This window comes from Anolis carolinensis, chromosome 6, assembly GCF_035594765.1.
Source record: "Anolis carolinensis isolate JA03-04 chromosome 6, rAnoCar3.1.pri, whole genome shotgun sequence".
NCBI classification, from domain to species: domain Eukaryota; kingdom Metazoa; phylum Chordata; class Lepidosauria; order Squamata; family Dactyloidae; genus Anolis; species Anolis carolinensis.
Window position 1 is genome coordinate 114,923,229 of NC_085846.1, and position 16,242 is coordinate 114,939,470.

Consider the following 16,242-nt stretch of genomic DNA (forward strand, 5'->3'; position numbering starts at 1 on the left):
GGAAACTAGGGTTCACATCCTTGCTCAGGCACAGGAACCCATTGAGTGACCTTAGGCAAGTTACACTCTCTTAGCCTTGGAGAAAGGCAAAGGCAACCTCCATCTGAAGAAACCTTGTCAAGAACACCCCATGATAGCTTGCTTTATGATTGCCATAGGTTGGAAGTGATTTGAAGGCAGACAGCAATACAAAAGCAAAAGACTGATTAGGGGAATGGATAAACATCGAAATGAAAGGGCACAGCATGGGGGATATATGGAAATGAAGAGAGCAAAAGTTCTTACCTTAAGTAACTAATTACTCCAATAGGCCTATAGAGAAAGGGGGGGAAAGAAGTCTGTCAGAATTTTTTTTAATTTCAATAGAAGCTGTATAGACAACTTCACTCTATTTATGTAGTGATTATAATCTGTGCAATAAGAATGACCCTGGATACATTTTTATAGGTATTCTAGCAAGAACCCAGGGAATTCTTAATGTAACTGGCTTATATTTATATGACGAGCCCAATCAACATTTATATATATATAAAGAATTAAGAATGTGTGTGTGTGTGTGTGTGTGTGTGTGTGTGTGTGTGTGTGTGTGTGTAATGTACGTTTGTAGGACTGAGTAAACAACAAAACCACTGAACCAAATCACTCCAAATTTATTCATCCAATCTATGTCTTTCAAACAAAAAAACCTAGAAAACTAAAGTCCTATTCCTCCTGGCCAGCAAAGCATAAATAACAGAAAACAGAAAAACAGGAACATTATAACAAAAATAAGTCAACCCGCAAACAACCACTAAAGTTAAAATAACTGTCAGTTCCTGACACAGCAATGATCCTATGACTCCTGATTTGTCAGGCAACCCGGTCCATAAATCACAGACTACAAAGTATTTTAACTATTCAAGAATAGGAAGATTCAGAATTACACAGCTCATTTGACCATAACTGCAGCAATTTGTTGATGCATTTTATAGTCAGACAATGCAACAAACTGGCACATAAAATATATGGTCTAAATAAAGAGAAAGAGTAAGAGATACAGGCCTCTGTCAAAGATAAAAAATGGGAACTTTTGATGTGAACTCCTCTCAGAAACTTATCTTCAAATGCCCTGCTTTGAAGCAGCTTCCTCAAGAGGACATATTGAACCAAAATTGGTGCATGGAGATCTTGTAGCATATTTAGAAACTGAGAGAACCAAGTGGATAGCATAAGCTTTTGAAGACTAAGTACTTCCTCATTCATAGCAAATAGACTTAGGGCTCATTTACACTGGACCCAAAACATGGACTCACTAGCCATCTTCATAATACACAGCAGCTGCCAGTGACTTTGCCCTAAGGTTTTGAATCCCCACTCAGCTATAAACATATTGGGTGATAGTGGTCATGTTACACTCTCTTAGCCTAGGAAGAAGGCAGTGGCAAACTTCTACAGAATTCTTGCTAAGAAAACCCTACAAGAAGGTTTCCACAAACTGGAGTCAACATGAAGACCATCATAACCATTTCGACCACTACTTTGTTCTTCAGCTGACCTAAAATGTATTCTCCATTAAACAAGAGCTACTTTGAAGTGAGGATGGGTGGGTAATATTTTACCAGATATCAGAAGCTTTTGACACTGGTGACTGGGAGAGAATTTCTGGTGAGACGAACTCCGGAGACCCATATTTGCTGTACTGAAGCTCAGCCGGGTTGATCTTCTGAGCAAAGCCAAAATCACAGAGCTTAATGTCATCCCGATCATCATAAACCATCAAGATGTTTGAGGGCTGTGGAAACAGAAAGAATGGAAACATTAGTTTGAAGGAGAGTCCCATCAACCAAGCTATACCCTTTTCATTGTGATCACCAGCCTCATATTGATCAGACACCCAAATCCTTGCTGAATTTGTAACCTCGGCTTGGTGGAGTCTTGTGGGTATTCTGTCCATTTATAAACATGTGAAGCAGCAATCCTACCCATTTCCCAGAGACTTAAGGAGATGGGGTCATTAACCTTCCATGGCCTGAAATAATTATGGGTTGGTAACTCAACATATGGCGACTGGGATGTTGGTTCTACATCAGAAAAAGGAGGTTCTTCAGGCTGAATCTCACAAATATTGGGAAGTAACACAGGAAGAATACAAGCTTCCACTCAGATTTTTGGATCTCTTATGTCTTCTGCTTTTCACTCCTGCCCTCCAGAAGTATAAGACTACCTGGGGCACCATCTTGATTCTACTGCTTCACCTCTCCTGGATGGGAGATGTCACACTTCCAAAAATGATCGTTTGTTTTTCAATGGATTTAAGTCTTTATTCAGATTAGAAAAGGCCCGCTTAACTCAACAGGACTATTACTCCAATGAGGTTTCCTGGAAGCACTTTCTTTTCTGGTCACAGTCATTTTTAAGTGTTACCTTAATATCCAAGTGAAGTACTTGATTTTCATGGAGATAGCCAATCCCTTCCAAAAGTTGTTTGATATATATCTTCACCTGTGTGCATATGAAATATGAAAACCATTATCAGTGGATTTCAAAAAGGTTTCCTCTGATTTTAGACTTCTTCAGGAAGACTGTTACAATTACTTGATTTAAAATCCATAAAAAATACAAGGAAGCACAATTACCTCTGCTTCCGTCACCACATTCTTCTTGAACAATCTTTCCAGAAGCTCTTCACTGGAGCAGCTAATACATTAAGGAATATGCAAAATGCAACATATTCACATGTCGGTGACACCTAAGTTTGTATACACTGAACCATCAGAAAGCCATCAGAAAGCAAAAGTATGACAATTTCAGCCAACCGTATGGACAATTTTGGAGTATTTCAAATCTTGAAATTCAGAAGGAATTATATAGAATCCTGGAGGCTATGGTTTGATGAGGCACCAGTACCCCTGGAAGGTAAAGGTAAAGGTAAAGGTTTCTCCTTGGCATTAATTCTAATTGTATCCGACTCAGGATGTTGGTGCTCATCTCCATTTCTAAGTCGAAGAGCCGGCGTTGTCCGTAGACACCTCCAAGGTCATGTGGCCAGCATGACTGCATGGAGCGCAGTTACCTTCCCGCTGGAGCAGTGCCTATTGATCTGCTCACATTTGCATGTTTTTGAACTGCTTGGTTGGCAGAAGCTGGGGCTAACAGTGGGTGCTCACCCCACTCCCCGAACCCGAACTGCCAACCTTTCGGTCAGCAAGTTCAGCAGCTCAGTGGTTTAACTCACTGTGACACTGGGAGCTCCTCATAGAGAAGGCTAAAGATCTTGGAAAACAACAACTCCTATGATTCCATTGCACTAAGCCATGGTAGTTAAAGTGGTACATAAATTACAGTGTAGCTGCACCCTTAAATTGAATTGATCTGTGGATTCTTCATTTCTTTAAACCTTTTCTTCCCCTTCTCCCACCTTTCAATTCTACTATAATTTGGGTAGCATGTATGCCATTTCAGGTGGTTGTTTGGTAGTTATTGCGCTCTATTAAAAGGATACAGCTCCAAAATAAGGATTAAAGTCTTCCGTGTTTCAAACTGATCCAGAAGCTGAATGATCCTCTCGTGGGACAGGGAGGCCAGAATGTCCCTCTCCCGATAAGCCTGTTCCCTTCTTTTGCTTCGCAGGGGTATAAACTTGGCTGCACACGGCACTCGGTTTTCTTTGTGGACAACCCTCTTGATAAAGCCAAAGGAACCCCTGTGGAGAAGGAAACACCCTCAGAGGACACATTTTCAATACTGGAAGCAATACTGAAAGCAACAAGTTTCCTATTAAGTTCCTTTCCAGACTTCAAATATATATTCAGAGGAACAGTTGTAACTTCTAAGGACTTTATCACACGAGACTGATAAAGCACAATTACAGCAGGACAATCTCTTTTCATTGGTAGAAAAAGGTTGAATTAAATAATGCTGTTGTTCCACATTTTTTCTTATACTTGTCTCTTGCTGCAGTCCTGATATTGCAAAGTGGAGGAAAGTCTTATAAGAGTGATATAACTAGTTGCAGCAAAAGAGGAAAAATAGCAAAAAAACATAATACAAATGTACTGTTGGGTGAACATGAGTAGGAAGCGAGACTGTGTAGACAATTGATTGTAGGAATTTGCATCCACAAAGTGCAAGCATAGTGCAATTGTGCCAAGGTGTGAAAGAGAGCATTCCAAATAACAATATGTTTCCATTCGCTTAAACAACACAATGCCATGAGACAGCAGATTGGTGTGATAAAGTCCTAATTTTTAATTGGAATTCTCAGTGAAAATTTGTTCTCACCTTCCTATTTCCTGCTTGACCTCATAAAAGGCATGAAGCTTTCTTCTTGTACTTTCTTTCTTTGCTTCTTGACTTTTCTTGTCTATAATAGAAATTCAGACAACAAAGCCAAATAAATGTTGGAGTTTGCAGGATGATTATATTCTTGCGCTAAAAAGGAGCAGGAACATCCCATTTGATGCATATATTCCACACATCTTTGATTGAAGCATACTTCTGTGGGACTAATTCTGCCTATTTTGGGTATTCAAAGCACAGGAGACTTGTCTTTTTCTGAAGCAGACCATTTTCCAGCTGAAGAGGTTGGTTGGATCATGGCCTTTAGGCTTGTAGTCACACCATCTGGGACAGAGACGGACTGGAGATGCCCTCAATTATCCCATCCCTGGGGCCTGAAAGGGACTCAACCCAGGCTGGGAGGACAATAGCTAATGACTTGATAGTACCTCCAAGTCCAATCTCCAATATTGCTAAGCAGGTGCTCCAACAAGGGACTTTGCCCATCTGCACAACAGGAGCCCCTTTTCTGGAATCCACTCACCTTAATCTGGCATTGGCTATAACAGGCATCGGAAAACTTTGGCCCTCCAAATGTTTTGGACTGCAACTCCCATAATTCCTAACAACCTACTGGGGGGCCATATATAATGGGAGGAGGGCCATACATCTGGTTACCTTCTTGAACCACCAGTTCCGCTTTGCATAAGACCTCCCCTGCTGAATTTTTGGCAATGAGAGTATAGACACCCCCGTCTTCTGGCCTGGTGTTGTAAAGAATCAAGGAGTATCTGGTGCCTTCATTGAACTGACGAATCCTTTCACTGTCTATCAATAATGAAATGCCCTGCAAGGATGAGAGTAATAATAATAATAATAATAATAATAATAATAATAATAATAATAATAATAATAATACGAAATCCAGCATATCTATCTTGTTTGCTGTGTCATACAACAATGATCATAATGATAATAATAACAATGTTTTATTTTTATCCCGCCCCCTCTCCTGGAAGGGACTCAGGGCAGCTTACAGCAAGTAACAGTTAAAACAATACAATATTTTAGTGATATAATATCACAGGAGTGGAAAGATAAACTCAGACTGAAATTATGTGGGTGTGCAAAACCATTACACATAGGACATCTCATTTAGATGACATCTCATACACAAATCTCCATATTTGGGGGAAAATAGAACTTAGTGAATTACTTTGGTTGTTTAGCTTGTCACAAACCCCATTAATCAGTTACTATTAACTGCAAAAATGTTTTATATCGCTTTTTTCTATGATTTGTTGGGGGTTTTTTCAGTACATTTGGAGCTGAACCCTTAGGACTTTTTTTTTTCCGTGTCAGGAGCAACTGGAGTTGCACTGATAGCAAATGGTATACATTTGGAAGAGAAAAAAAAAACCTATGTACTTTGAAAGTAACTTTTTAAAAGGGGCTAGGAAATTATACCCAGTACATTAAAACTGGTTTTAAAATCATATATATTTGTATTACTTTTGAAATGTCATGCTGTGCCTGCAACATTTGCAAACAGTTAGTGTATTTTGTTGAGAACTATATTTTGTTCTCAAATAAACAAGGTAATTAAGTCCAGAGCATTTACATGCACACTTTAATATAAGCAAAATTTCAACTTGGGAAAATAAAATTCATTTTGGGAAAGAATACTATCCTTGGGGTGTTTTGATCATGGTTTAGTGAAAATTAGAAGGGACTATAGAGCATCAATAATTTGTTTATTAACACTCATCATTTTCCAGTGTTTGTTAACCAGTCAGTTAATATGATTGAACTCATTTTTGTTTACATGTCCTTCCATTTCACAATATTTCCAACCTACCTTGAACCACAAAACTATTGGATCTCCTTCAATTATGGCATGAAACTTTGCCATCTCCCCGCAACGAACTTGTTCATCCTCAATCGTCACTTGCATGTACGGTGGGCCTGATGAGATAAAACCATTAGCTAGCTACACTGGAAAAGTATTCCATGGGGATGTACATCCTCAATCATTTTCTCTTTGGATGCAAGGAGGAATAGTTAAGGTAGTTTTCTCCATCCTCTGGAACACTGGTTCTCAACCTGTGGGTCCCCAGGTATTTTGGCCTACAACTCCCAGAAATCACAGCCAGCTTACCAGCTGGGTTGCTGTGAGTTTTCTGGGCTATATGGTAATGTTCCAGAAGCATTCTTCCCTGACATTTCGCCTACATCTATGGCAGGCATCGTCAGAGGTTGTTAGGTCACAACCTCTGAGGATACCTGCCATAAATGTGGGTGAAATGTCAGAGGAGATTGCTTCTGGAACATGGCCATACAGCCCCGAAAACTCACAGCAACCCAGTGATTCCAGACATGAAAGCCTTCGGCAACACAGTTTACCAGCTGTTAGGATTTCTGGGACTTGAAGGCCAAAATATCTGGGGACCCACAGGTTGAGAACCACTGTTCTGGAAGAAAATGAAAATGCCTCTGAGTTATTCCTCATCTTCCAAAGTCTTGCACAAGAATTATTCTGTGCAGGAAAACATATTTCTGCGCAAAAATCTATTTTCTGCGCAGAAATAATTTTTGTATGCAAGGTTTTCTATGCAGGAAACTGCACAAAAGAACAGCACAGGTTTTTCTCTACAGACTCCCACTTTGGCTCATTTTTACTTCAGACTGGAACATGTTTGGCTTACTTGCTGCAACTTCCTCTGCCATTTTGGGGACGCATGTTTTCTCAATGGTCTCCATATAAAATTGTCTCTCTCTCTCCAGGATATCCACTTCATCACCACTGCGCTCTTCTGCTCCATCCATTGTTTGGGGAGTTCTTTGGCATTAAATCAAGAAGGAAGATTACACAATGCAAACAGGATTTTGAAACAAAGTGATAAAAATCTTTGTGTCATAGTACTGCAAGACTGTCTTACTTCTTTATTATGAATAGAAGACCACAGATATTTTTCCTTTTTTTATTTGAGTGGGAAGCTGGGAGATATATACGTATATACTCATATTTTAATGCATTTACGTTCTTTCAAATTGTGCTGTCATTTTAACCTATATAGTTATTAACATTTCAGAAATATAAGTATTATCATACAATTGATAAAGATGGTTATTTTTCCATATATGACTTATATCATTAAACACATCCATTTAAACTAATTCCCTCCATCCTCCCCATTGAAAACAATAATCAAAATGATCAAATTAAAGATCAAACTGTACTTCCCACCTCTCATTCCAAAGACATATCATGAAAATATTATTGTAATCCAACTAATATAACATTTTAGATAGTTCCTTCATTCTACCATGATATTCCTTAATGCATTTGGCTGTTCTTTTAATAACTTCCCTTGAAGGCTGCTGGCAGGAAGGCCATGTGCTAACAATTAAAATGAGCAAGAAAGAAGTGATGGAAAACTGCCAAAACAATCAATGTTTTTTCCACCTGAAGGAAAATGGATGCAAAAGCGAGTGATAGGTTCAAGCCAGTCCAAAGTCATTTCATAGAAGTGTGTGGTGTGTTTGTGTGTATGTGTATATATATATACTTTTGCCTGACTCTTGTCTTCGGAAATTCTAAAGTATTCAACATTACCTAATTTATCTGATGATTATGAGAGAAAGAGATTGAAAGGTAACATATCTGAGTTGCATAGGGAAGTTACCTTGCAATGGGAGTGGTCGCTTCACAAATCCCATCATCCTGGACAATTGTGTCTTTTTGAGCAAGGACTTGACTTTTTTCACCCTTGTCTGTCGTTTCAGCAGTAGGTTCCTGCTTTTGGGCTAGCAGCGAAAACAGAAGTGGTTAGTTTGCGAACACACGACTCGAATGGAGGGGAAACAAGAGAGCGACACTTGCAATGATATCTACTTCTGCCCTTTTTCTCTATGCCTTCTTGAACAGGACACATAAGCTAGAAAGGTTTTGCAGAAATCAACATGAAACAAGTATTCTGAGTTCCTATCAAACTATAGCAGCACAGATTTCACAAAATGTAACCAGATTGCAAATATATCATATCTTTTAGGACTTTTATGGAGAGGATCCGTCAAACCTGCTCAGACTTGAATCCTAAGAATGGGCTCAGGCACATAATGTCACTTTGGTGCAATACAGGAGCTGTGTATGGAAATGTCCCTCAATCATCGATAAACCCAGCATGAAACTGATATTCCTTTAGTGGAGAGAATGGTTCAATTTTCAAAACAGGAATGCAGTAGTAGCAAACTGTTTGCATCAGACAGGAAATGGCTTTTATCAGCGCTATTCCAAGAGGAACTCCATGAACAGACACTAGTAGTCCATATGGCATCAGCCTCTTTGTCTCTGGGGTGTAAGCAAGTATATAGTCAATAGGTACAGCTATGGTATCAGTTCCTGGCACCTTGGGGGGAAATAATCTCTCTCATCAGATAATTTGATATGCCCTGGTCTAAATAGCCTTTCAGATACTTTCCAGAATATGGATCTATGATTCTAGAAGGCTTGGGTTCCATGGAGACTTCTGTGGAAACCTCAAGAGCTTCTGTGTGTGCAAAAGAATTTTGTACAGCTGTCAGCAATCTCTGAGATAAGTAACACATATTTTAGTGTTAGGAAAAGTAATCCAGACAAGATCCTGACATGTTGTGATACATCACTGAATTCTAAAATTAGGATCATCCATGTCATTGTGAAAACTGGACAGTGAAAAAAGCAGATTGAAAGAAAATTAACTCATTTGACATGTGATACAGGAGGAGAATTCCATGGGTGCTGTGGACCAAATCAAACTTAAACTCTCCCTTGAAGACTAAACTAGGGATGTTATATGTTGGCCATTATATCATGAGACAATTCACTGGAAAAGATGAAAATGCTTGGAACAATGGAGAGCAGTAGGGAAGGAGAAAGACCACATCCCAGATGAGGAAACTCAACCAAGGAAGACCTAGTTGCCCTTAATCATCAAGGCCTGAACAGGTCCATTAAGGTGACTTGGAGGTCTCTCATTCTTGGGTTGCCATAAGTCAAAGTCAACTTCATGGCAGTTAACCACAGTTCTAGAGAATTGTTGATACAATTGTGGCCTTAACAACAGACAGACTAGCAAGTCCTATTCTTTGCAGCCAGTCTTGTAAGGAACATTCTTTCTAACCCTCAAATAAGGGACATCCTTTATAATACAGTGAGCTGCCTATACTTGACGGGGTTCAGTTTGGGGACCTACCATATGGTGTTGAAATGAAGGCACACACTTCAGCCTGCCCATGTTCACATTCACACATGGTCACCGGAAAACACAGATTCGGATCACCCAAATCCAAATGTTCCACTGTAATGGACATATGACAACCCTACATGGAGAAGGCACTGTTTTGTGTTCTTTACTTCAAGGAGCAAAACATCCCAGACCAAACAAATTATAGGAATGTGTTTTGAAGTGCGGCAAATTCTGACATGTGACTGAGTTTCCCTCACTTTTCTTTTAGTCTCCTGCTTCCTTCTTCTCTTCATTCCTTTGCATTCTTACCTCTGTCCACAACAGATGGTGCCCCATTTCCACAAAACCATGCCAAGGGTCCTTTTGAGACTAGTACATCCATACCCACTTTGAAGCATGGTTCCAACCCATAATGATCTTGATTCGGATGTAACGTTTCTAAAGATATTGTTAGTTGTGCCAAGGTGGTGTTGGAAGGAGAACATTAAGGTGACCCTGAGGAGGTCATGAGTTATCCCTTTCATAGCATACACTACATTATATGGTTTGAAACTGCATTATATGGTTACGGTAGAGCAGGCATGGGCAAACCTCCAGGTTTTTTGGACTTCAGCTGTTAGGAATTCTGGGAGTTGAATTTCAAAACACCTGGAGGGCCAAAGTTTGCCCATGCCCGGTGTAGAGTCAGGTAATGCAATTCATTGCAGTTAAACTGCATTATATGAGTTTACATTGACCATATAATGCAGTTCCAAACTGCATTATAAGGCCGTGTAGATGGGGCCATGGTTTGCAGAGGTGATCCTATGGTTTGAAGAAAAATTTCCTCCTCTCTGAATTTTTAAAAGAATTATTTCAGGTGTTCTAATGCAAATGTGCCATTTTACTGACGTACAACAGCACTGTGACTCTTCTTAGACAGCCGGAGAAGTAAGGGGAACATATTGTTGTATGATATGCCTCAAAATTAAAAAAAAAAGAAAAATGTTTGAGGTCAAAAATAAGTGTAGTAACTGGGAATTTTCTGGAATTGTCAGAAAATAGTTTGGCTATTTAAATTACCTTGTAGGGTTCTGTATTCGGGATAAATTTTGACCCGTTTTGTATCCCCACTTTTGCTGGGAGCCCCAATCCATTTTTAGGAGCCTCCCAAAATTGGGAGGGCAGATATGTTTTCAATCCATTTTCTATTGGCCCATTATTGGGGAGGGGCTCCCCAGGCTCCCCTTCTCACATGCTTTAAGGAGGCTTCTTCTTACCTGCTGTTTCTTTCTACTTCTGCTCTAGAGGAGGCACTCAGCTGTAGGCACTGGCAAGTATGCAGGGTTTCTGGGCCTGCATGCCACACATGCACTCTCCTTTGAAAGAGTGTGTGTGTGTGTGTGGCATGAGGCTCACAAAGCATGCATACCTGCCACTGCCTGCAGCCAATTCTTACTCTGGAGGAGGCACTCAGCTGCAGGCAGCATTCTCTCCTAGGCTATATCATGTCAGCCAGCCACACACTTTTCCCATTCCAAGGCATTTAACAAGGCTTCCCACTTCCAGCTAAGGAAGAGCCATGACCTTCTGGAAGAGGAGAGTAGTTTTCAGGGAATGAGGGCTTACTTTTTGTTTGCTGGGAGATTAACAAAAGATTAAACTGTGATGCCGAAAAGCAGGCTTGGAACGGGATGTGCTCTCACTTGCTTTCGTGGCAAGCTTATTTTCGGGTGTTCCCATTACATGTTGCCAAAGTACCGCACAAAACTAAAGAAACGAAGGAAACGGGAGAAACAGATTCCGTGCACAACTCTAATACCTTGAGAACTCATAACAACCTCTTTGATATATTTTCTCCATGTGGAGAAGCCTTCAAACTCATTCAAGGCTCCATCAAATCATAACATTTTTCCATCCAGAACATGACCAATCTCAAGACCATCACAACCTTTCTATCTCCCACAGCTTTGCTGTGATTTACTCCCTTTTGAACTATGACATCTTAGAAGGAAACCTATCAAAACTTAGAAATTATTTGAAAACAAGACACGAAAGAGATGGAATAGTACAGCAGCTGATATCAGACATTTATTGATAAGAAATTGAGCAGCTAGTAAATAGTATGTTCTGTGTCTCTCAAACAATCTGCCTTACATTGTCCTCCTCTGCTGGGAATACGCACTGAGGTTTTTTAGGAATAAGTTCACTTAAAAAAAAAATCAATCCCCACACAGCTCTTTTAGGTTTCTACAATCACGTACAAGCAAAATGCACTTTGAATCTCTAGGAAAACACCTTGAAAATAAACACGTAGGACTCTCCAAATAATCTTCAGCAGAGAGGTATTTTGAAATGTCTGTATCTTTCCGACATAAGATGCATAGTGCAAGACACTATAGATCAGGCATGGGCAAACTTGGGTCGTTCGGGTGTTTTGGACTTCAACTCACACCATTCCTAACAGCCTACCAGCTGTTAGGAATGGTGTGAGTTGAAGTCCAAAACACCCGGACGGCCCAAGTTTGCCCATGCCTGCTATAGATCATGGTAGACCTTAATTATATACAGTACAAACCAATGAGGTGTTACTCCAAAAAAGAATGAACATTGCTTGCTATATAAACGAGGTTTGCCATAGAAAGCCACTGAGAAATGTCTCGACTTCTATAAAAGTAGTGCACATGGTATTATTATTAGATTTGGGAAAGGAACACTGCAGTGAAGTTATTCACAGGGCAGTCCTATATATGCTCTAACAAGGAAGGCGGGTTTCAAGATAGTAAAACATTTACAGAATTGCAATGTTATGTTATTATTACACTGCAGGATTGAAGTACCATCATTGTAATAAAGGTTTGCGTGAATTATTTCAAAAGCTGTCTTCAGAGGAAGCCTTGATAATAATATTTTAGGTGGTTTGTGTTTTGTTTAACATGTCAGAAGCAACTTGAAAACATACTGCAAGTCGCTTCTGGTGTAAGAGAATTGGCTATCTACAGAGACGTTGCCCAGGGAACGTCCGGATGTGTTACCATCCTACTGGGAGGCTTCTCTCATGTTTGCCTGTGTATGTTGTAATCCGCTCTGAGTCCCTTTGGGGAGATAGAGCAGAAAATAAAAAAGTGTTTATTGTTATTATTAAACAAAAAATAATTCTGCTTGAAATGCTTGGCAAATGACCTGTCAAAATAAATATATATATATATATATATATATATATATATATATATATATCTCTTCTTGTTGTTTTGCAATAATTGTTTTTTCCAGTGGCACTGATAGTTAAGGCTGATATAGAGGCAAGCAAACTCAGTATTCCATGCAGCTATTTACTCATGAGTAAATCAGCTGCCAAGATTAGACAAGTTTTAGTCTAGTATGTGTTCATAAATTGTCCATTCCATTGACAAATGAGGTGTGGTGTCACAATGGCAATTGTCTTAAAATAAAATAAAAATATTTTAATCCAAAAATATTGGATTCAGCATAGATCCATGCCAACAATCCTGTTGGCAATGAAAACATTAGAAATCAGCTTGAAAAGAACAAATATCTATTATGTTGTCTGTGTTATATCCCATAGGATAAAACTAGTTTAAAAGAGAAATGCCGGCATAATTTGTGGATCACACTGTTGATCAATCCAGCTTTTTCCCCCCGAATTTAAAATGACACCAGAATAAAAGCTGAAAGTCTTTTCAAGTTGGTTTTAATTCTATTGTAAAGCAATGAACTACCTGGCATGGCTTGTATGGTCAAACTGGTGTCTGTGTTTTCCACATAAATTGAAGTAAAGCATTATTTAAATGTTCAGAAGTAATTTAGGGTCATTATGTTGTTTATTAAGAGGCAAGCCATCTGTCCTACAGCTAACTTGTAGAGTTTGGCAGCCCATAATAACCATGTTAATTATTTCTGGAGGGTTGATTACTAATTCTCCCATAGGCTCACACTTTGTAATGGAATGGTGTGCTCTCTTAAAAATCACAAATCAAAGGTTACATTACATCTAGCGCAGTGTTCCCTTTAAGACTGGAGAGACTCCATGTTTAATAAACAGTATTTTCCATATCATATTGTTTTCTGTTAGGTTGTTTCTTCTTTGGTTCCCATTATCATTTCCTTCTTAAGGCTCTTGATGTTGCTTATCGTTGTTACTTGTGGTAAAGTTCATATTAACGAGTGAGGAAAGCGACCTTGTTTGGCTCAACTTTGGGAGGAGTCTTCCTTCTTGATGCAGAGCGTGACAGTTTCTCCAACCGTTCCATAGCTGTGGGTTCTGGTGGAAACTTCTGTTTTGAAACTGGATTGTCCATTGTCTGCAGTCAGTTGTACCTCGGTGCAGAAAGATGAGCTCAATTTGAATGGCGTTGCTGTTGCTGTCATATGTGAAGCTGGTGTGGCCATCGCGGCTGCAGAGGAATCACTGACATGGAAGGAGATGTTGGATGGATTCATGGACTGTCCTCCTGTCATGGTGGACGCCGACACAAAGACTTCTCCAGGACAATGTCCTTCAAACTCTCTAAAAAAGGTTTGCCGGGGGTTAGAAACCACAGGCCTGCCCACGTTGAGTAAAACTGGCTTCCCAATGGTGGGTTTGTTAATTTCCGTCTGGAGCACCGCAATTTCGCAAGGCTTGTCTTCTGCAGAGTTTGGGCCCCCACTTCTGTACATCTCCCCTTCTTCAGGGACGTAGTCCTCCAGGTCCTCTAAAGTTAACACTTTCCCATTACGGGTCAGGATTTTGAGATCTCGGTGTTGGAGGTCATCCAAACCCACCTGCTCTGGCTCATCTATTGTAACATCTTCCTCAAGAACAACCACATCTTGCATGGAACCTGAGGGTTCGTCTTTGGCTTCCCATACTGGATCGCAGTCAACAGCATCATCTGTCTCTTTTAGATCTTTATGTGGTTGTAGACAGTCATCCTTGTCCACCACAGTGGCCTCAAACGGCTCAACTACAAAGGCAACCACAGGGGAATTGATATTGCTGGTGGATTCTTGAGGGCTGCTCTTGTCTTCCAACATTTTGTGAGCTTTCTCAGTTTCAGTAGTGATTTGTGGTCCCTTGTAGTCCACTCCAGCTTTTTCAGCACCTTGGGATAGGAAAGTCTCTGCCTGCTCAATTAACTTATTGTTGGAGTTATTTGCATTTGGATCGTCTTCGGATGAACGTCGAGGCTTGGTGCCACGCCGAGAATAACCTGACCCAAATTCATCCTTGTCTGATCTCGCAGGAGACGCTCCTCTCTTCCTCGTTGTTTGGGCAGGCTTCATCACATTGAACTCGATGATTTCCTCTACTTCCACCCACTTGGGTTTCTGCTCCTCCACAGTGGTTTCTACGATAATACTCCTGACTCCTGCCCCTTGCCTTTCGTCTGGCTCGGTCACAAAAAGAGTAGGGATGGCTGCCTTTTGCATTGCTTCTGGGTCATGCCGGTGGGTGGGTTGCCTAATCTTGGTCACAAATATTGGCTCTGGTGTCGAGAACTCAGATCTCGGGGAGTGAGAAGATGAATAGCTAGAAGGTGGGCGGGCAGGAGATATCCGTCGCTTTACCCTTGGGGTCTTCACCACTGTGGTTATGGTCTCCTCTCTGATGAGGGAAATGTTGGAGACTGTGTTTGTGTGCGGAGAGAAACCAACCCCCAATCCCCAGCCCTGCATACTTTGGGTGTGCATGGCTCATCACATGCTAATGCCAAACAGGTAGGGTTAGGCTTTGTGAGCATTGCAGCAACATGTGAGTGCAGACATCTGAAAAGCATGCATCAACACACACCCATATGACCATCTCAAAGTCAGACTAGCTTCTTTGACAACACTTTCCAATACTCCTTGGGCCCATTTGGCTCTCATTGACCAGAGCATCTCAGATTATCTATTTTATATGACAATAAGAGTGTCTCCCAAATTTTGGAGACCAAGCAACAGTTTGGGCAAAAAATTGACCGGACCTCTGAGATTGTCTATTTTACTTGCTGTGGAGGCCAAGATCTTATAAGCAAAATGGACCATCTCTATGTTACTTGATGATTCTGTATGGTAAGGGTGACTTCCAATGTTGGAGGCCAAGCAGTACTTTTATTCCTGAAATAACATACCACATATTATTTTTCTTTTGTTTTAATAGGTTCCACAGATAAGCTATGGGGAAACTACTATGACCTTTAGATCTGCTAGCACTTCAGCACAAACTGATGTTTTTGCCTTCAGGTTGCTTCCATCTTATGATGACCCTAAGGTAAACTTATCTTTGTTTTTCTTGGCAAGATGCCCTTGCCTTCATTTGAGGCTGAGAACATAGGAGTTGCCCAGGGTCACCCACTGGATTTCCATGGCTGAGCGGGGATTTGGGTGCTCTTCTTAACAATGCTGTTAAAGAACTTTTAAAATTATTTTAAGCAGTTGTCACTTAGCAAAATTATATTGGAACATGCAGGCCAGCAGGCAAGACTTCACAACACCGCTCAGTTATACGACAGCAGCAAAAACTAAGAATCAGGCCAAGGACTGAGGATCTAAACAGGTCACTATGGAACTTCTCATTGTTTTTGATTGGTAAAGAAACTGATATTCTATGTGTTCACCAATATGTTAAAGAAGGATCTCTGGATTTTATCTCATTTTGTGAGAAAGTGTTCCTTATTCCCATGATGAGCTTTCTTGCTCATTTCAGAGTGATTGATTCCTGTTACAAAATAATATATACATCTGATTCATAGGAGATCACCTTTATCATTATTTACAACTAGCTCGGGTACCT

General features: G+C 40.2%; 1 protein-coding gene across 12 annotated transcripts in view; it reads right to left on the reverse strand.

The window, feature by feature from the left end:
* The window catches only part of obscn (obscurin, cytoskeletal calmodulin and titin-interacting RhoGEF), a 212,538-nt gene that overhangs the window by 18,715 nt on the left and 177,581 nt on the right, over positions 1-16,242 (reverse strand). For 11 of the 12 annotated variants that reach the window (XM_062957387.1, XM_062957386.1, XM_062957385.1 and 8 more), the window contains 10 exons: positions 7,944-8,064; positions 6,963-7,096; positions 6,116-6,222; positions 4,936-5,104; positions 4,261-4,342; positions 3,482-3,682; positions 2,616-2,676; positions 2,404-2,481; positions 1,599-1,771; positions 286-312 (listed from right to left, as the gene is read on the reverse strand). In XM_062957387.1, the coding sequence (XP_062813457.1) occupies positions 286-312; positions 1,599-1,771; positions 2,404-2,481; positions 2,616-2,676; positions 3,482-3,682; positions 4,261-4,342; positions 4,936-5,104; positions 6,116-6,222; positions 6,963-7,096; positions 7,944-8,064 (1,153 nt within the window). Of the gene's footprint in view, positions 1-285; positions 313-1,598; positions 1,772-2,403; positions 2,482-2,615; positions 2,677-3,481; positions 3,683-4,260; positions 4,343-4,935; positions 5,105-6,115; positions 6,223-6,962; positions 7,097-7,943; positions 8,065-12,924; positions 15,073-16,242 lie in introns of those variants that run through there. The other variant, XM_062957389.1, reaches the window with a different exon arrangement.